Source organism: Myxocyprinus asiaticus, chromosome 5 (genome assembly GCF_019703515.2).
Source record: "Myxocyprinus asiaticus isolate MX2 ecotype Aquarium Trade chromosome 5, UBuf_Myxa_2, whole genome shotgun sequence".
Classification (NCBI taxonomy): Eukaryota; Metazoa; Chordata; class Actinopteri; order Cypriniformes; family Catostomidae; genus Myxocyprinus; species Myxocyprinus asiaticus.
The window spans coordinates 45,887,485-45,908,795 of record NC_059348.1 but is presented as its reverse complement, the minus strand read 5'-3'; the positions used below and the strand labels follow the sequence as shown (position 1 = coordinate 45,908,795).

At 38.8% G+C, this 21,311-nt stretch overlaps 1 protein-coding gene across 2 annotated transcripts; it reads left to right on the top strand.

The window, feature by feature from the left end:
• Nucleotides 1–837: 837 nt before the first annotated feature.
• Nucleotides 838–21,010, top strand: LOC127441062 (kinesin-1 heavy chain-like). 2 transcript variants are annotated; one of them, XM_051698226.1, is made up of 26 exons: nt 838–1,148; nt 5,957–6,044; nt 6,169–6,242; nt 8,102–8,206; nt 8,316–8,364; nt 10,006–10,061; nt 10,163–10,250; nt 10,502–10,626; nt 11,374–11,478; nt 12,566–12,711; nt 12,870–13,018; nt 13,625–13,833; nt 14,209–14,277; nt 14,370–14,576; nt 14,665–14,808; nt 15,458–15,643; nt 16,390–16,507; nt 16,598–16,653; nt 16,749–16,858; nt 16,994–17,095; nt 17,827–17,887; nt 17,997–18,068; nt 18,281–18,385; nt 18,549–18,765; nt 19,114–19,249; nt 20,702–21,010. In XM_051698226.1, the coding sequence occupies exons 1-26, from the start codon at nt 1,023–1,025 to the stop codon at nt 20,703–20,705; spliced, it is 2,907 nt and encodes a 968-aa protein (XP_051554186.1). In that variant the 5' UTR covers nt 838–1,022; the 3' UTR covers nt 20,706–21,010. The 2 variants fall into 2 exon arrangements, with proteins under 2 accessions (XP_051554186.1, XP_051554184.1); XM_051698224.1 differs by having other exon boundaries at nt 15,455–15,643.
• The last annotated feature ends 301 nt before the right edge of the window (nt 21,011–21,311 follow it).

Genomic DNA, 21,311 nt, shown 5'->3' with positions numbered 1-21,311 from the left:
AGCTGTCATGTGACTGAGCCGTTGAATTAACCACGCCCCCTCATTCCAAAACCCCGCCCATTAAAGATAATTTTGAGACCAAAACCGATCAAAAGAGCAGCACTGTTTGTTCCTGTCGCTGTTGAATTCAACAGTGGCACAATAGCACCCTCAGCTGACAAACATTATGAATCACAGCCTCAATGATCGCTTCAAATACAACACTATGAGAACAAGCAAAATAAGTGACAGGTGAAAAGTGTCAATGTCCGCGGTTTGCGGACACATTTTTGTTTGCTGTTTACAAAATCTACAGCTGTCACAGAGACCGGTGAGATATCTCGGGACACTTGTTTCATTAATATCTTTATATTTAGTAGGAAAAATGTTTGCATAGTTTTCCATGAAAAAAAATCCCTTACAGCACCTTTAATGTCATTTATAATATATACCAATTATATATTTTTGATAAAAAAAAAAATAAATAAATAAAAGATGCTTAATCAGAAAGAAAAAAATATCTTTGGCATGCATTTAATTATTTATAAGTTTGAGAGATTGTTATATAATATGAAACATTTCAACTAAAAAGACTTTTGTCAAAGACATTTGTTCTTATGCCTTAAATATTTACATTGCAAAATGAAAAAGCTAGAGGAGCTATTACTTGAAAAGTAAAAAATATATATATATATATATATATATATATATATATATATATATATATATATATATATATATATATACCTTTCAATAACAAGACGAACTCACAGTTTATAAAATAAGAACAATAAAAATCTAATCTTTTCAAAGGGAAGGTGTTCTCGATTTCGGTGACAGTGAAGGGCGTGAATGACGTCACATAACCGGGTGCCGGGTGCCGGGTGGCGATCAACAAGCAGGCACTGTACGCGGCTCTTTCCGGATAGTCACACGGGCCGCGAATCAACAAGCGGTGTGTCCCCACCCCTCCATCCGTGTCTGCATCCGTCTCTGTGTGTGTGTTCTCGCCGGTGCTTTCGTGATTCGGTAACCGGGGGAAGATGGCGGACCCGGCGGAGTGCACCATTAAAGTCATGTGCCGCTTCAGGCCGTTGAACAGCTCGGAGGTGACGAGGGGGGACAAATACGTCGCCAAATTTCAGGGCGAGGACAGCGTCGTGGTCGGGGTGAGTGTCGTTTTGTGTCGTGGACAGTTTTAACGTTTATTTCTCGCGAGCGACTAATGCAAATGACCCACAGACCTGCAGAAGCAGAATTCATCACGACCCGTTAATATGAACATCTGACACCGACACCAGCCACTGCATCCGGTCCACTGACACTCAAAACCGACGGTTTAATTCGGATATTATTGTTTATTCCGTTTATTTCTGTGCCGTTTCCTCAACAGCTTCATGCTAACTGTGTTAGCCAAAGCTGCAGAGTCAACGCGGAAACACTATAAGTTTTACAATTTAAAGAACCCCAAACACTTATTTATTTTCGTATTAAGTCTATAATATGGAGTGGTTGTTGATTTTAGTTTTCTGTTATTATTATTTACACCTTTGAATGTAGAGGTGGGTGAGTTAAGTTGAATGAGCAGGAAACTTCTACTTCAGTTTTTGTAAATACTGTGAGATAATCACAATTTAACATCACCATCAATGACAGCTGTCATCAGACTTACATTTTGCAATTGGATATGAGGCTGCTTATTGAGTGAAATGCAAATAAAGTCTCATTTAGCTTATAATCTCTTTAATTCACTCTCTCTTCCTAAAGATGTCTGGCTTAATATTATTGTGAACTTTGCCTTCCAAAGACCTGGATGTTGCATCCTCTTTTAAAGGATCCACTAGAGATGCCAATGAGCTGAATGTGGTCTGTATGGGATGTGAAAAACATGATATGTGGTGCTGGAACGTAACCACCATAGACATCGAGACATGTCTCTCTCCAGTACTCAGATTTAGTAGTTTTTCAATGAGCGATTCATAAAGGTTTACACTTGGTTGCCCAGTCTTAGTGTGCCAATAGGATCTACCTGTGTAATTATAATTTTTTATAATTATATTTATTTATCACACATTATACATTTGCACATATACAGTGAAATTCTTTTTTTCCACATATCCCAGCTAAGCTGGGGTCAGAGTGCAGGGTCAGCCATGATATAGCACCCCTGGAGCAGATAGGGTCAAGGGCCTTGCTCAAGGGCCCAACAGTGGCATCTTGGCAGTATGGGGGCTTGAACCCCTGACCTTCTGATCAGTAACCCAGAGCCTTAACCACTGAGCCACCACTGCCCAATACACTGTGCATAGTGTCCAGTGTTTGCATTATGAAAATGCACCATAGTTCTTCCATTGTATCCATAGTTTTAACAATAATATTTGTAATAGTTCATGCATGGCTCCTCACTACTATGTTTAGTAACTATGGTTTCTATATAAATAACATTTTTGTATTGGAAAAAACAGCAGTTGAAATACATTTAGAAAGTTTTTCTGCCACAACTACCAATAGGCAATACAGTACAGTTAGTCTTACTGCAGTAAATCCATGATAAAGATTTGTACGCATTGTGATCTGAGAATAGTATCGTTTAGAATGTGGGGGCTGTTTGTTTTCCATCACCGAGACATAAGAGTTTTGAACAGACAATTCTGTAGCGCATTCAAACGGGTTTCGCAATCCCCGCTGCGAATCTCACTGGTTCACAAAAGCATTTAAAATAATCTGTGCAGTTGAGGCCAGTCTGCGAATCACTGCACCTGCTCTGCACTCGTGCTGCTTTATCCATGATTGAGCCATGTTGATAACTGACCCGTGTAGTGCTGTTTCATTCCGCTTTTGAAGGTGTCTGTGAGTCTTTTTTGTATTTTGTCTATGCACTTTTCTTGTCCATCACTGATATCTATATGTCAGTTATTAACAGAATATTTTTTCATGGCGGGATAACTTGTGGCTTGACAAATGGTGTGTAAAAGCAAACACGCCATGTGGCAGAGTCTTTAGAAATAATTTCGGGGACCACCCCCTGTATGTAAACAACAATGGTGTCATAGGGCAGTTTTATTTTCTTGCATTTCCTATTTAATTTCACAAATCTTTTATGATGTTATTGTATACAGTGAGTGAGGAAGCCTATTCTTATTTGGTTTCAGAGTGCTTATTCTTGAAAGACTTTATTAAAGGCTTTTAATAGGATATCTTCGTTTTTTATGTTACTCAGACTAATAGAACTATTGTGTTTGTATAAAGAAAAGGTGAGAAAATAGCCTGGAAATGGAGGCTCCTTCAGGTATATCCACTGTAATTTAAGTGAAAAGACAGTGTGAGTACCAGAGGAAGGTGAGATAATGCTTTGGAAATAGAGAGTGCTCCACTGGTTGCAGTTAAACCATGGCAATGATGGTCATTAAAGTGAACATGATTAGATTGTAAAGATGGGCTCTTGTGTATTTTCACAAACCTGCAAAACCCATCAGTCTTACTTTTGTTTCCCTATGACTAGGCTGTGGCAAAAGTGGTTTTCTTCACAATATAAACCAGTGGCATGGTCATGAAAAACTGTTACTCTTGCTGTCATTCGCTCTAAACTTTGGACACCTTAAGACAAATTTACCCTGTTCTTTGAAAGGACTCACTTCCTTGTGGCCTGCTTTTATTAATGTATATTGATTAACAAGAGTTCCAAGTTTATTGCCCACAATGTTTCTGTGTATTTAGGCATTTATCAAGTTCATTGCTTAAAAGCCTATTAAATGGATGTTCCGGGTTCAATACAAGTTAAGCTCAATCATTTGTGGCATTATGTTGATAACCACAAAAATTAATTTAGACTTGCCCCTCATTTTCTTTAAAACAAGCTAAATTCTAGGTTCCAGTGAGGCACTTAAAACGGAAGTGAATGTGGCCAATCCGTTAATGTTAAAATACTCACTGTTTCAAAAGTATAGCCACAAGACATGAACAATATGCATTTTAACATGATTTTAGCGTGATAAAATCGCTTACCATTTCTGTGTGAAGTTATAGACAATTTTACAACTTCATTGCCATGACGATGTAATGTCAACAAACTCTCTAGAAGGACTGTAAGAACAACAATTTAAACAATTTTACAGCTCAAATAATACAGGAGTTTTAACAGAAGAATTAATGTAAGTGCTTTTATAAAACTGTAAGCTTCACATTTCTGCATTTAAACCCTCCAAACATTGGCCCCATTCACTTCTATTGTAAGTGCCCCACTGTAACTTCCATTTTTCTTTTTTTTTTTTTCTTTTTTTAAAGAAAAGGATGGACGAGTGGAAATAATTTTTTGTGGTAATCAACATAATTCCACAAATGCCGTCGATTGAGCTTAACTTGTACTGAACCCAAAATATTCCTTTAATTTGCTTTTTTAAATAAAAATGCCTTGAAGTGATAATTTAACAAGATTTGATATATACTGTATATATTGTGAGTCATAGTGGCCATTTGTATGGTGGACACTGGTCAGGATGTGGTACTTGGAGCAGTTTGTTCCATTACTGGTATATTGGTACAGAGCCAAACAAGACCTGCTTGTCATGCTTGTCTGTGTTTTACAGAAGTCTCTGAGACAATGTTATGCAATGGGCCTTAAAAGTGTCTCACCTATAGCCCAATCTCCATAGAACAAATATAGTATTTTTTGGAGCCAGAGATTTAGCAGCCTTTCTTGGCAGCTCGTACACGTTGCACTTTAGCAGATGCTGAACCTGCAGTCCTTTGTGTTGTCAGTCCTGATCCTTAACTGTTAGGCTCCCATCACCCCATGTTAGATGGTCTCTGTGTTTTGTTAAAGGGCGTTCACCCTATATGTGGTGTTGAACACCGTTTTTAAAATTCCTTTTGCCCCTGAGTCTTGTAAATAATCCCGCAGTGTGTCTCCCATGGTAACCAGGTGTTGCACCAACCGGATGTGAGCACAGGGACCGCATTAGCTGAGTGTCTTATGAACACTGATTGTGTTACAGCCCAGAACGGAATCTTTCTGATTCATGATTATCAGTTTACACTTCAGGTCAATGCTTGCTGGCATGTGAGCCAGTCTTCTGTGCTCCTCATTTCAATATAAAATATCCTGAATTTTAAAGTTTCTTTGTTTATTGTGCCGGTTGTGTGTTTTTCAGAGTTAAAGCTGATATATGGACAGAACTGTTGTGAGCTTTGCTAAATGAGGCCAAGGTGTTGTTTATGGTTGTTGGCTGTAATGAATACATGAAAATGACATTTTTTGACAAGTGACCAGCAAGGCAAGTCTGTTTCGTTACATTGATGATGTCAATGAGCATCACCATCTGTGTGATCTCATCTTTGTGTGTTATTGCTATTTCTATATTAACACTTACTTTTTTATTTTTTATTTAGCAGACGCTTTTATCCAAAGTGATTTACAAATGAGGATTACAGCAAAATAATTTTATATTATTATTATAAAAACTATTTTAGGATTTTGCATCTCTTTCTCTGATGTTAAACCACATGGCAGAAAGTTTCTAGAGTATGTTTCATGTTTAATTCTTTTCCCTGTGAAATACTTGTGCACCAGTACATCTTGAACATTTATGGGTACAAAGTTCTAGTTTGACTGGCATGTGCCATTTACTTTGTTAGGATTAGCCTACTTGATCACTTTCCTGGTTAAAAGGAGGTTGTATTTGACCACAGTTTTTTGGCTTGTTTCTATGGAAATTCGATCAGAAAAATGTAAGTGCACAGAGAAGCCTGAAATGCATAAATCCAGGTTGAAGACTTGTATTGGGGAAACACCAGGTTATGACACAGAACATGGAGCCAGTAAATGACTGGTTTTAGCATTCTGTAATCATACTATGACCTACCACATTCCAGTTTGAGACCTTTGATGAAGTATTCCTTATGATGGACTCATACTTCTAATGGTACATAGCCCAAATGCTTTGACATTTGTTAATTTCCCCCCCCCCCCTTTCCATAGGGCAAGCCATATGTGTTCGACAGAGTTTTCCAGTCAAACACGTCTCAGGAGCAAGTGTACAATGCCTGTGCTCAAGAAATCGTCAAAGGTAAACCAGAGGTCACTTACTAAACATTTGAGTTACATTAAACAGCAGAATAGGCCTATGCTACATTTAAATATAAATTTTCCTATATGTACAGCAAGGTTTAATCATAACTTTGTTCTTACAGATGTGCTTGGAGGATATAATGGAACCATTTTTGCCTATGGTCAGACGTCCTCGGGCAAAACGCACACAATGGAAGTGAGAGAGAAATCCATGCAATTGTTTTGGAAATATTTCTTTAGAGCTCTGTGTAAAACACCCCTTTTTTCATACTGTCTGTTACGGATGGGCGATATACTGGATAAATTGTTTTACCAGAAGAAAAGTGTCAACCGGTATACATTTTCGAGTGTCATTTCTGTCATGGCGTAGTGAATTCATGGTAGGTTTTTATACTGGCACCTGTTCTGAGAGAGAGAGAGAGAGAGAGAGAGGAAAAGAGTAAATAACCTTGGAAGTTATTAAATATCACCTTTGTCAACAGTGCATTTCTATCCAGTACATCGGAGTAAAGTTTTCCAGTATCCAACTAAAGGCAAAAACAAATACAATATGTAGGGAGTTGCTTCAGAATCTAAGCAAATGCTTAGATGTTCAATATTTTCTTATTTTTTGCTTTTATTGAATAATTATGCTAATTAGATCAAATGTAATTTGTAAAAATTCATTATACATTCGTTTTACATTTTTAGATACATTACTTTGGACATTTTTTTTAAATCAAAAAGGAACTTTCATTATTTTTTTTAATCACTTTCAATTGACCCTTTGCTAAACCCTGCCTTAAAAGTGCTTCTGAACAATCCTGTCTTAGCAACCGTTGCCTTGCCGGCATTACTCTGACGCCTATGGAAGTGATGTGCTTTTGAGTACTTTTAAGGGGGATTTTATCAAAATGATCAAAAAAATGTAAAATACGTTGATGCTTGGTCATTTGTAATAGTGACACAAGTTACCCAGAGAGGAGACCCGCAATGTTTTCCTTTCTTTTTTAAAATAAGCTTTAAATACATCTGGAGAACAGCATGTTATGGATTAAACCATGTCAGCCCTCATTCCCAAATGAACATATTACATCTGCAACGACACCTACATTTGCTACAAGATAAATTAAATCAAATCAAATCAAATCACTTTATTGTCACACAGCCATATACACAAGTGCAATGGTGTGTGAAATTCTTGGGTGCAGTTTCGATCAACATAGCAGTCGTGACAGTGATGAGACATATACCAATTTACAATAACATCAAATTAACACAGCACAATTTAAACATCTGATATACACATAATTACACTCAACAATATACAAATAATAACATACACTGTACAGTGTACAAGTATAAAGCTAATAACTAAACATTAATTCATTCATGCATTGATTCAAGTCATAGTATAAGCGATTGTAAATAAACAGTTCAACAGCATGAAAATGAGTGTGTTATGAGATGTTATAAACAGCTCACTTACGCTAATGTTATTAGATGTGTAATCGCTATTAAGTGAAGTTTTTCTCTTTTCAAGTGGCTAATAATCATTTGCCTTGATTCTGATTCACAGTCTTCTTTTACAAAGAACTTCACATAAATATGCATTACAGTGTCACTCTTCATACCAGCCCACGTAAAAATATTATCCATTTCGTTTATGAGAATATTTTGCCAAAAACCACATCATTAACGGCAATTTCTCATTCATTCCTATGGGGTAGGGAAGGGTCAATTAAATTCTGTATATTGTGATATATCTTTATCGAACACTATTTTCAAGAATATTGTGATATGAAGTTTTGCTTGTATCACCCACCCATACTTTCTGTGGGCCATGCCTGGATTGACAGCAGTTAGTAATTAGATCTCTACCTCTTCCATTTTGTTAATGATGAAAGCATTCAGACTGATTGAATTTTAGGTGTCCAGTGTTTGCCTGATCAAAATTATGGAGATTCAACCATCCACTTTAGACAGTTGGTGTTCTTAAAAATTAAAAGCTTATGTTTTTGCTCTTTTATAATTCTGATATATATAAGTTAGCGAATTGTTGTGACTGTTCTCTAGGGAAATCTTCATGACACCGATGGAATGGGAATCATTCCCAGAATAGTGCAGGACATCTTTAACTACATTTACTCTATGGATGAAAATCTGGAGTTCCACATTAAAGTGAGTAATTTTCCTTCCGTTTCTCCTCATTCATTTAAATATTTACGCATTGTATTATGTTGTATCTGTTCCATTAATGTTTGTTTTTTCTTTTTTTACTTCTTGGCAGGTGTCATATTTCGAGATTTATCTAGATAAGATTCGAGACCTGTTGGATGGTGAGTCTGGTGGCCATTCGGCTTTGAAGTTTTACAGCTGTTGATCTCTCAGATATACACTTAAACAAAAGTTATTCTAAGTTGATATAGAATTTACATTTAAAGCTGAAGTATGTAATTCACCGAACGGAATTGCAAAAAAATAATAAAAAATAATTAAAAACAGCTTTCTGAATATGACCCTTGAATGCTTTTGTTCAAACAGTCAGATAGTCTTGCTGTAGGTCTTAGCTGGTCGCTCAAAACAAACACAGGAATTTTTATAGCACTACAGAGACACATTGTTTACAGTTTTCGAGAAAATTGACTTATGAGGAACACTAAACTAATACTGGGTAAGGTCTTCCTTTGCTCTCAAAACAGCCTGAATTTTTCGTGGCATAGATTCCACAAGATGTTTGAAACATTCCTGTGAGATTCTGGTCCATGTTGACATGATTGCATCATGCAATTTCTGCAGATTTGTCAGCTGCACATTCATACTGCGACTCTCCTGTTCTACCATATCCCAAAGGTGTTCAAATAGATTCAGATCCAGTGACTGGGAAGGCCACTGAAGAACAGTGAACTCATTGGCATGTTCATGAAACGAGTTTGAGACGACTTTTGCATTGTGACATGATGCATTATCATGCTGGAAGTAGCCATTTGAAGTTAAATTGATACATTGTGGCCATGAAGGGATGCACATGGTCAGCAACAATACTCAAATAGGCTGTGGCATTCAAGCAATGATTGATTGGTATTAACAGGTCAAAGTGTGCCAAGAAAACATTTCCCACACCGTTACACCACCACCACCAGCCTCGTCTGTTGCCACAAGGCAGGTTGGGTCCATGGGTTCATGCTTTTGGTGCCAAATTCTGACCCTACCATCTGTGTGCCTCAGCAGAAATTGAGATTCATCAGACCAGGCCACGTTTTTCCCACTCTTCAGCTGTCCAGTTTGGTGAGCATGTGCCAACTGCAACCTCAGCTTTCTGTTCTGACAGAAGTAGAACCCGACATGGTCTTCTGCTGTTGTAGCCCATTCGCCTCAATGTTCAATGTGTTGTGCATTCTGAGATACTATTCTGCTCACCACAATTGTACAGAGGTGTTGTCTGAGTTACCGTAGCCTTTCTGACAGCTCGAACCAGTCTGGCCATTCTCCATTGACCTCTCTCATCAACAAGGCGTTTCCATCTGCAGAACTGCCGCTCACTGGAAAGTTTTTGTTTTTGGCACCATTCGGAGTAAACTCTAGAGATTGTTGTGTGTCAAAACCCAGGAGATCAGAAGTTACAGAAATACTCAAACCAGCTCGCCTGGCACCAACAATCATGCCACAGTTGAGATCAGGGAGATAAAAAATGTTTCCCCATTCCAATGGTTGATGTGTACTTAACTGAAGCTCCTGACCTGTATCTGCATGATTTTATGCATTGCACTGCTGCCACACGATTGGCTGATTAGATAATCGGATGAATATGTAGATGTACAGGTGTTCCTAATAAAGTGCTCAGAGAGTGTAGTTGTCCCTGCATGTTAAGCTGGGATAGGAGAAAGAATTTTAACACTGAAAAAATTACATTCTTCAGTTTTAATAGAGTGATAGAGCTGCTTTTATTGTGGAATAATCTCCCTTCCCATCTCTTGTAGTTTCGAAGACTAATTTATCTGTACATGAAGATAAAAACAGGGTTCCTTATGTCAAGGTGAGATTCTTAAATCTGCTGTCTGCCTAACCATCATGGATAGATTACACTGAGAGTTTTTTATTATATAACTCTATGTGTGTATTTGTTCCTGGTTTTAGGGTTGCACAGAGCGATTTGTTTGCAGTCCAGAGGAAGTTATGGACACCATTGATGAGGGCAAATCCAACAGACATGTAGCAGTGACAAGTACGAATACACAGACACAAACATGTGCACACACCCTTTATACAAACATTAACAAGTTTGAAGTAGTTAATGTATGATTATTAGAATGCAAAGTAAATAGAAAACAAAAGCAAATGCTGATATTCCTTGGAAACCAAAACATCTGCATCATTCACCATTAACCATGTGAGCTGATTGTTTTCAAAACAGACAACATTAGGAGGATTCATAATACATTTGTAGTAAATGTGTTTGTACTGTGTGTGTTTCAGATATGAATGAACACAGCTCCAGGAGTCACAGTATCTTCCTGATCAATGTAAAGCAGGAAAACACACAGACAGAACAGAAGCTCAGTGGGAAGCTCTACCTGGTCGATCTGGCAGGCAGCGAGAAGGTGAGTGTATGTTAGGATGCTTTCACATTAGAGCTTTAGGTTTGTTTGACATCAGAGTTTGGTTCATTTGGTTATTTGAAAGTGGTTGTCTGAACTCTGGTGCACACCAGTGAATCTCACCGGAGTCCACTTGAAAATACTGTATAGTTTGCATCTTTGCATGCTCCTGGTCATGCATATAGTATAATGTATTTCTCATAATTGCTTGTCTCCAAATAAATTGTCATTCGAAGAGCAGTTCACATTCTAAAAAAATCTCTTGCAATGCCTCTGCTGCAGACAAATGCAAGTGCCATTCTGTGCATGTAAACGTCAGACTGGCATCTTGTCTAGAGTTGTTTCTTTTGACCTTATTTACCTATCAATTTACCTTTTTAGCTACAGTGATAAACAGTTGCCACCAGAACTCATGGTTTAACACTGTGTCATAACCAGACATGATGTGACATGCAATCTGTCTGTCCACACTGAGCTCCATGTGACAGGGAATCATAAAGAAAGTCAAAGGGAGTTGGTTTGTGTGTCACCTCTCCTCCTCAGAATCGGTGTGTGTTGACAGCGGACAGGCTACCTGGCACGATGCCACAAAAATGGAAACCAAGTGATCGACAGAGACAAACTCGGATTATCATGGGAAAGACAACTTTTATCGCGTGTCGCATCCTGTCTGGTTAGAACATGGGGTAACTCATGTTGATGACGTTACCAAGTGTGAAATTAACCATAAACTGTTGTGCTCTTTCACAGGTCAGTAAAACTGGAGCTGAAGGTGCAGTACTAGATGAAGCCAAAAACATCAACAAATCTCTATCATCACTGGGCAACGTGATATCTGCCTTAGCCGAGGGCTCGGTGAGTCACACGCACTGTCTTTAGATTAGTTCACTATGCTATTTATATTCTAATGTTTAGCTCCTGGAGCTGTGGGGCTGTTGCGTCGGTAATGTTGTGTAAATGGTGTGTTTTGTGCATGAAAACTTGATTACTTCATATAATACTTTAAAAATACAAGTGAGAATGAAAGTATAAATGAAAAGAAAAGAACAATTCTAATAATACGGACTTGTCAGAGGGAGATGAGGCTAGATACGTACTGTTCCTCACATGATGACTGGCAAATATATAAAAACCCAACGGCTGCACTGTGCTGTTAGTACACAGCAGCCATTGTGTTCTCCTCATAGGCAAGGCCATTTTAAAACTATAAAACTCTGGACCAGCTGAGTGATGGGACTCTTTCTTTTTTACTTTTTCCCCTTTTTCTCCCAATTTGGAATGTCCAATTCCCAATGTACACACTAAGTCCTTGTGATGGCGTAGTGACTCACCTCAGTCCGGGTGGCAGAGGATGGATCCCAGCTGCCTCCGTGTCTGAGACTGTCTACTCGCACATCACGTGGCTTGCCGGGTGCCACAGTGTGTGTGGAGGCTTTGCGGCAACCACGCCCAACTCACCACACGCCCCACCAAAACACCTTATAGCGATCACGAGGAGGTTACCCCATTTGACTTTACCCTCCCTAGCAACTGGGCCAATTTGGTTGCTTAGGAGACCCGGCTGGAGTCACTCAGCATGCCCTGGGATTTGAACCAGCGAACTCCAGGTGTGGTAGCCAGCGTCTTTACCACTGAGCTACCTGGGTCCCCGGGACTCTTTCTTTGCTGACAACAATATAAGTTCTTGTAATATCAAGAGTTAAGGTGTGTTGGGGAAGCTATTTTGAATAACTTGCGAAGCTGCTAATAATTAAGAAAGCTATCCCTTTGATTAAGAAGCTAGTTACATTACAAGCTAACCAAAAAAAAAGCTACTGTATCTAAATTGAAGAGCTGTTCATTTTACCTATGTTACAGTCAAATTACTTAAACTGAAATAAAGTGTTTTTTTTAGCAGAATTTAATTACATCTTTATAACTGATCTTGTTGTTTCTCTCTTAGACATACATTCCATACAGAGACAGTAAGATGACAAGGATCTTGCAGGATTCTCTGGGGGGTAACTGCAGGACTACCATTGTCATCTGCTGTTCTCCCTCCTCATTCAATGAGTCCGAGACCAAATCCACGCTCATGTTCGGACAGCGGTGAGGATGCACATTTGCTCACCCCAGTCTCAGTGTTTTCTCTGCATTCGTAATAAAGATCTCCCTGGTCTCACTTGTTTTTTATACAGTCAGAAACAATAGTCAAGAACAATAACCATATTATAACTCAACATGTGATTATGTTCGTGTGTGTACAGAGCGAAGACCATCAAGAACACAGTGAGTGTGAATGTGGAGCTGACAGCAGAGCAATGGAAGAAGAAATATGAGAGAGAGAAAGAGAGAAACAAGAGTCTCCGAAACACCATCACATGGCTAGAGAATGAACTCAACCGCTGGAGAAATGGTCAGACACACAAAGTTACTGTTTATTAGTTTTACACTAACAATTTTAACATTTTACGTGTGATACAATTTTGTTCTCATTGCATTCTCATTACAAAAAAATATATTTTTTTGCACTTCTTGTTTACCATACAGTGAGCCCAAAGTCTGTCACCAATAGTGAAAATGCTTCTATTCTGCATTTATCTAATTAAAAAATAGATATATTTCATTACAAATTATATTATCAGTATAACAGTTTGATTTAAAAGGACTTTCATAAACTCACTTTTGTTTTAATGACAGCATGCACTCGAACTGACAGACTCCACAAGTTTGCACAAAACCGGATGATCCATGTTATCCAGCATGATTTGTGCATGTTTCAAAGAGCATCTTGTGTGCTTCAATGGAGGCAACAAAATCTGGCCTTTTGGACAAAGGAGTTAACATGGTCAATGTCACAAATAACATTTCTTAAAAAAATTAAACTTAGTTTATTTTCAGGTTTAAATGACTTTTTAGATCCCAGATTTTCAAAGTAGTTTAAGACTTTTGGAGCCAAAGTAAAACAATAAAATACACACGCCTGCATTTACTGAAGGTCCTTTTTGTGTGTGTCCTGCAGGAGAGACAGTACCTGCTGAGGAACAGTATGATAAGGAGAAGGTGAATGCTGAAGTGTTGGCGATGGATAACACAATTAATAACGATAAGTTTGCATCCACACCAAGCATGCCGCCCATGCCAGGGATGCTTGGGGCCAGACTCAGCGATGCAGGAAAAGAGAAATGTGAGGCTGAACTTGCCAAAATGTACAAGCAGCTGGATGACAAGGTACACCCATGCAGCCTTCCTTCATGAAAGTATACCACAGTTCTTGCATAACCACTGTAGTTAACTGGTATTTGGTGCGAGACCATATTTATACTCCGCCATATTGATGGCTCTTCAATACTATGGTATCAGTGTTTGTTTTTTCAAAACCGAAAAGCAATGGTATTTTATGTGACAAATGGAAGTCTAAGCATTTTAAATGTCTATAACTTGAAATAGCTGTAACTAATAATAAAGTACATTTCTATGAATTTGCAACATTTTCACCAAAAATACATTTGCTGCAGTTTGTGTTACTATTGTGAAGGGCAATGTTATACGTATAACACTTGACGTTAATGGCAGTTGCTGTCTGTGTATCATCTCATACTCTAGGATGAAGAGATTAATCAGCAGTCTCAGCTGGTGGAGAAGCTGAAGCAGCAGATGTTGGACCAGGAGGAGGTTAGTGACTGCTTGTGTGCATGTGAATAGAAGATGTGCACTTTTGTGGCCCTGTTTACACCTTATTAACATATGTTTGGGGTACGTTGTAGCTGCTGGCCTCATCACGGCGAGACCATGATAACCTGCAGGTAGAACTGACTCGTCTGCAGATGGAGAATGAGGCATCCAAAGAGGAAGTGAAGGAGGTGCTCCAGGCTCTGGAGGAGCTTGCTGTCAACTACGATCAAAAGAGTCAAGAGGTGGAGGACAAGTCCAAGGAGTTTGAAGCCCTGAGTGAAGAACTTAACCAGAAATCTGTGAGTGCTAGAGGAACAATATTTCAGTCTTTTGCCTACACTTGGCCAAAAACTTGAAATGCTCTGACTATCTGTCTGTCTGTTTCAGAGTATCCTGGCATCTATAGACTCAGAGCTGCAGAAACTGAAGGAAATGGCCAATCATCAGAAGAAAAGGGTGACTGATATGATGTCATCACTGCTCAAGGACCTGACAGAGATTGGTATCGCAGTGGGCAACAATGACATCAAGGTGAATGACATACATAAAGCTTTTCTAAGCACCACTAGCAAATGGAATTGCAACAATAATGACTGATTTCCATCAAATTTCAAACACTTCCCCTGTCTGCCATTTGTTGATAAAGTAGATAGTCGTGCCCCAAACTCAGGCCAATGTTTGAGCCAATGCTTTGTCAGGCTGGTCGGGATGCTCAAACAAACATAGCAATGTTTTAATAGCACCACAGAGACAATGTTTACACTTTTCTGGGTAATAAACCCTACAAATGTCTTACAGTTGTCTTTCCAGGGTGGAAAAGTATTTTAGCATAGATTAGCATAGATTACATCTTTATGGGAGTATTTACACTTGGTCGCTTTTTACTGATTGGATAGCTATTGGATCACGAAAAGACCAAATGTAAATGCCTTCCAAGATGCGTTTAAGACAGATAGCAATCTGAGACATATACAAGATGTGACTCTGTGAAGTGTAAATGGTATGTGCATACCCAAACAGGATCAAGACATGAAATGACTAACTGTAAAATAGGCCCTAAGAGCTTTAATTTTGTAACATTAATTAGTTGAGTTTTGGACCAATATCTACACTTTGGACAGTCTTGTGAGAATTTTGAGAAATGTTTTTTAAAATCTTTCTATCTCTCTTTCCACAGCAGCATGAGGGCAGTGGTCTTATAGATGAAGAGTTCACTGTGGCTAGACTCTATATCAGTAAGATGAAGTCAGAAGTGAAAACAATGGTTAAACGCTGCAAGCAGCTTGAAAACACACAGTCCGAGAGCAACAAGAAGATGGATGAAAATGATAAGGAGCTTGCCGCATGCCAGTTACGCATCTCTCAGGTACTGTGTCCCTGGTAACACACAAAGGCCCCCCATACTGCCTCCGAAAACTCAAACCTTTCTCAATTCAGATAAAAGTCCCACCATTCACTGTAAAGCACTGAACCATAATGATAGGAGTAAAGAAATACATACCCAGTAAGTTTATAGGGATAGTTCACCCAAAATGAAAAATTCTATCGTAATCTACTACTCACTTTCATGTCGCTCAAAAAACACATATATTTTTCCAGTGGAACACAAAAGCAGTTATTTATCAGAATGTCCAAGCTGCCCTTTTCCATATAAAAAAGTGGATAGTAACCAGGGATGTCAAACTCAAAAAAGGACTTGTGCGCTGAAGCCGTTCAATAGCTTTGTGTGAAAAGACCAAACAGATGGAAATTTAAGTCATTATTCACTCTAAATCTTTCCTGGAAATTCTGTTAAATAACTCTAATTTGTGTTTCATGGAAAAATAAAAATAATAAGGATTTTGATGGTGAGCTGATGATGACAGATTTTCATTTTTGAGTCAACTAGGCTATCCCTTTTAAGAACACTTTTACCAATTTCACTGCCTCATACATATTGCATGGGTATAAAATAGCTCCAGGATCACTTTTTAAACTTTAAAACAGTTTTTAGTTCCAAATCCCTTAAAGTCCAGCAGAACAAAATTATTTTAAAATGACTTTGAAGCTAAGGAGTATTATTCCAGTACAATTCAAAATTCTGAAGAGATGAAATGGATGTTTGTTTTGCAGCACGAAGCGAAAATTAAATCTCTGACAGAATATCTGCAGAACGTAGAGCAGAAGAAGAGACAGCTGGAAGAGGACGTGGACTCACTAAATGAGGAGCTGGTCAAAATCAGCGCACAGGGTACACACAATGAATGCATTTACACACTCACTGCTTATTAAAATAGATTTCTGTCTCTCTAATGCTGTGTGTGTGTGTGTGTGTAAACAGAGAAAGTTCATGCAATGGAGAAAGAGAGTGAGATTCAGAGTGCCAATGAGGTCAAGGTAAGAAACATACGCACAAATTTGTGCTTGTTCAGACTGGACAGTTCATGTTAATTAATATATTTGTATGTGTGCGTGTGTGTGTGTGTGTGTAGGATGCGGTTGAGAAGCAGATCCAGAGTCACAGAGAAGCTCATCAGAAACAGATCAGCAGCCTGAGAGATGAGCTGGAAACCAAAGAGAAACTCATCACTGATCTACAGGAGTACGAAACACACACAACACATCTAAGAGAAACTTCAGACTTGCAGTTCTTAATTTATATCAGGGTCAGTTAGGATAAAGTGGGACACTTTGCTGAGGTCCAGACTTAATTCTCTCTCCCTGTCTGTCACTCTAGTCTGAATCAGAAGATCATGTTGGAGCAGGAGCGTTTAAGGGTGGAACATGAGAAACTCAAATCCACTGACCAGGAGAAGAGCCGTAAACTAAACGAGCTCAAGTATGTCTCATTCACAAGCACACTATTCTTCTGTTCACCTCCCCCGTTAATCAGGTCCCATTACAAAACCTCATGTTTGATTTTCCCTGTTGAACATCTAAAAAGCCCAGCTGCACTTTTGCATGAAGCATAAAAGTACACCTGCAGTTTTACACTAACAGACGATGAATAGATTGTGTTAAATTAAAGATATGCATGGATTGCGTTGGTTTGCTTTAGTGAAGAACAGTCTTAACTGTGTGTGCGTGCGTGTAAAAAGTAACTAAAAAAATTAAAGCAATGTCATTAGCCAGGTAATCTTCTATAAAATTATCATATTGTATAGGATTGATTAAACTACTTTGTTCCATGTATTATCATTTTTATGAAATATGTTTAGATATTTATAGATTGTTTGATTACTACTAGTTTTTGCCATGAAAAAGCCTTTGAAGCTGATATGGCAATAAACTCAAATACAAAAAATCAACAGCAAGATATTGTTCTGTATCTTGTGTAATAGGAACAAGACGCTGTTATTTATATCCATGAATTCAGTATAAAGTGTTCTGTATGTTTTAGGATGCATGAGATGTGTACTGTATTTGCTACTTTTGGGAATGTTTGCAAATCTGTGCTGTGGTACAGGTACATCTTAAGTAAATGTAAGGACATGCAAATCATCTTATATTTAGTTCCTGATGTGCTTTTCAATAGTGGTGTCAAATAAAGTTTTAAAATGTGTGTTACAGTATGATGCAGGACCGCAGGGAACAGGCCAGACAGGATTTGAAAGGCTTAGAGGAGACTGTGGTGAGTTCATTTCCTCATCTCAGCACTAGAGGGTCGACTATTGATGAAAGTATTTACTAGGTTATTTAACAGGTACATTACATACTCTCCTCCTTTTTCACCATCTCAGGCCAAGGAGCTGCAGACTCTGCACAACCTTAGAAAGTTGTTTGTTCAGGATCTGGCAACTCGTGTTAAAAAGGTGGGAGGGGATCTGTCTCAAACCTTCATTTAGTTTGTTAACCTCAACTCTGTCATTCCTCTGCACCATTTATCTTTTGGAAGTAAATTTTCTATAACTTACCATTTAGGTCAATGTGCCTAGTCCGCATTAAGAATGTTGTACTACTTTTTAAGAAGTTGACTTGACGTTTGCTTAGAATGGAAGTGTGAAGTTTGTGTGTATGTGTGTAGAGTGCAGAGATGGACTCTGATGAAACAGGTGGCAGTGCTGCTCAAAAGCAGAAGATCTCTTTTCTGGAGAACAATCTAGAACAGCTCACCAAGGTTCATAAACAGGTAAGAGAGAACCAAAAAAGTCCCCTAAACATGATTCACACATTGTGTGCATCAGTTCAAAATTCAAATCATTATTCTCTCTCAATGATTTTTATTTCCTCATTTCCTTCGTGTCTAACTTATTATTTGTCTTGATCACTCACTGGTGTCCTTCTTTCTTTAGCTGGTGCGTGATAACGCTGACCTGCGCTGTGAGCTTCCTAAACTGGAGAAGCGCCTTCGGGCGACAGCGGAGCGTGTGAAGGCTCTGGAGTCGGCACTCAAAGAGGCCAAAGAGAACGCGGCCCGTGACCGCAAACGCTACCAGCTGGAGGTCGACCGCATCAAAGAGGCTGTGAGAGCCAAGAACATGGCCCGTAGAGGACACTCCGCACAGATAGGTGACTACACACTAACATCAGCACTAACAACCTTTATAAAGGCAACAGCACAAAAATTGTCTGATGTGTTCAGGTTTAATTTGGGTTCATGGGTTACTTTTAGCTGCAGTATCTACATTTATCCTGTGCGAGAAAATAAAAAGTTCAGTTGTGAGATGTTCATACTCAAATGAGTAATCTTTTGGAGTCTCTGTAATGGTCTTTTCTTAGTGTCAGAATGAGTTATGCCCTGAAGCTTACCTGACATACAGTGAACCCACATCCTGCTCTTTTTTATTTATTTATTTATTTATTTATTTTGTACCAACCATAATATTCTTATCTTTTTTCTTTTTTCTCTGGCTATAGCTAAACCCATCAGGCCTGGACAGCATTCTGTAGCTTCTCCCACTCATCCTAACGTTCTACGCGGAGGGGGTGGCGTTCTCCTCCAGAACAACCAACCAATGCCCATCAGAGGAGGCGGAGCCAAGTTGGAGAAGAGGTTTGTGCAGTTTCTGAGAAAGAACCTGTAGCTTATGTATGGACGAAGACTAAAACGGCAGCACACCTAATAGCTATCACCTTATGTACTATCTAACCCATTGCTGGTGTACATAAGAAACATACAATCACCAAGCACTTTATTAGGAACAATGTGGTCCTAATAAAGTGCCCGACGTGGTCTTCTGCTGTTGTAGCCCATCCGCCTCAAAGTTTGACGGTTTGTGTATTCTGAGATGCTATTCTGCTTACTACAATTGCTGAGTTACCATAGCATTTCTGACAGCTCAAACCAGTCTGGCCATTCTCCGTTGACCCCTCTCATCAACGAGGCGTTTCCGTCCACAGAACTGCTGCTTACCGGATGTTTTTTGGCAGTTTGGCACCATTCTGAGTAAACTCTAGAGACTGTTGTATGTGAAAATCTCATGAGATCAGCAGTTACAGAAATACTCAAACCAGCCCGTCTGGCACCACCATCATGCCACGGTTGAGATCACATTTTTTCCCCATTCTGATGGTTGATGTGAACATTAACTGAAGCTCCTGACCCATATCTGCATGATTTTATGCATTGCACTGCTGCCACACGACTGGCTGATTAGATAATCGTATGAATAAGTAGGTGTACAGGTGTACCTAGTAAAGTGCTCGAGTGAGTGTAACTACAATTGCCATGGTCCTTTGTTGTGAATATGGTGACATAATAAAACCTTGACTCCTTTTTTAGTGTGATTAGGGCTGGCCAGTAGTGCAGCAGATTGAGACAACATATTTAGGGGCCGTTCACAGCGTATGCAATTTTCTTTCTGTCTGTGCTGCTTTTCAGTTATTTTTTTATTTTTTATGTTTTGTGCAGGAGCGCTTTTTTATAGATGCCTCGTCAGGTAAAAAAAAAAAAAAAAACGCTTTTAAAGATGCATCTCAAGACACCTGCATTCTCTTTTGTTTGCACTGCATCTAGCTTTTTTGCGCAAGAATGTGTTCGGTCTGAACGGCCCCTAAAGACACAACGCTGAGAGAAGGCTTGGAAATAAAAGTGAAAAGAAAGCTGCACCACTTGTTGCACCAAACAAAATCGCAAAAAATAATTTTCTCAAACAGGTTTCCCAAACACACCTTACCTAACTTAGGCAATTGGTAGTGTTGCTATGTTGTTATTCTCAACCAACCAAGCGATGTTGAAGCACCACAGAGTCAGTGTTCAACCTACACCACACTCTTTAGGAGGTCAACCCACAAATGGCTTAATTGTAGTTTCCCTGTACATTAATTCAAGATGGGAGAAAACACTGCACCTTTAAAGAAACAGAAGAAAAGAATAAAGCCCATTGTGGACATCCTCATGGACAGAGAGGGTTTCTGATGTAGAACAAACTGCTTTGGGGTATTGAGCAAATTTTTAATTCACTGCCTTTTTCTTTTGTCTTTTTTTTTTTTTTGTTTTTTTTAGCTGAAGATGACTTTTTATCCCTCATTACCAGTGATGCAGAATGCAAGAAATCTTCATGGAAACCCATCATTCCATTAGCATAAATCCCTCCTGCTGGTGCACATGGGAGGACTTCTGAATTTAAGTATTCATGGCTGTACTGTTCCACTCCCCATCTGTCATGTTTACCTTTTAAAGCAAATTATTTTATGAATATTGCACTCTTACACACAAACACAAACATACATGCACCAATTATAGTTTAAGGAAATCAAGGAAACAAACAACGTGAATAATTGACAGCCCGGAACCCTGTGCAATCATCTCTAATCAATGACAAGGTGTCACTTTTCTGTTCTTCAGTGCATCTGCTCCACATTAAAACAATGCACTTCAGAGCTAATTTCTCTTATCTTGGGAGTAAATGAAAGAGGACAAACTGCATTCTGCACATCTCTAACTTGTAACCTCTCCAAGCTCAGTTAAAACTACTGCCTGATATCCGTGTACCTTGCACCTAGCTTGACTTTATATGGGTCAGTGTCTTGACTGCAACAAGCTTGAATTGAAAAAAAGAAAAAACCTAAACAGGGAACATGACAGTGTTCATGAACTGCATTGCCTCTTATCA

Coding starts and splice junctions, on each gene's coding strand:
- LOC127441062 (XM_051698224.1), top strand. CDS start 1,023: ATGGCGGACCCGGCGGAGTGCACCATTAAAGTCATGTGCCGCTTCAGG. Junction 13,019..13,624: donor ACTCAACCGCTGGAGAAATG/GTCAGACACACA, acceptor TGTGTCCTGCAG/GAGAGACAGTACCTGCTGAG. Junction 14,278..14,369: donor AGATGTTGGACCAGGAGGAG/GTTAGTGACTGC, acceptor GGTACGTTGTAG/CTGCTGGCCTCATCACGGCG.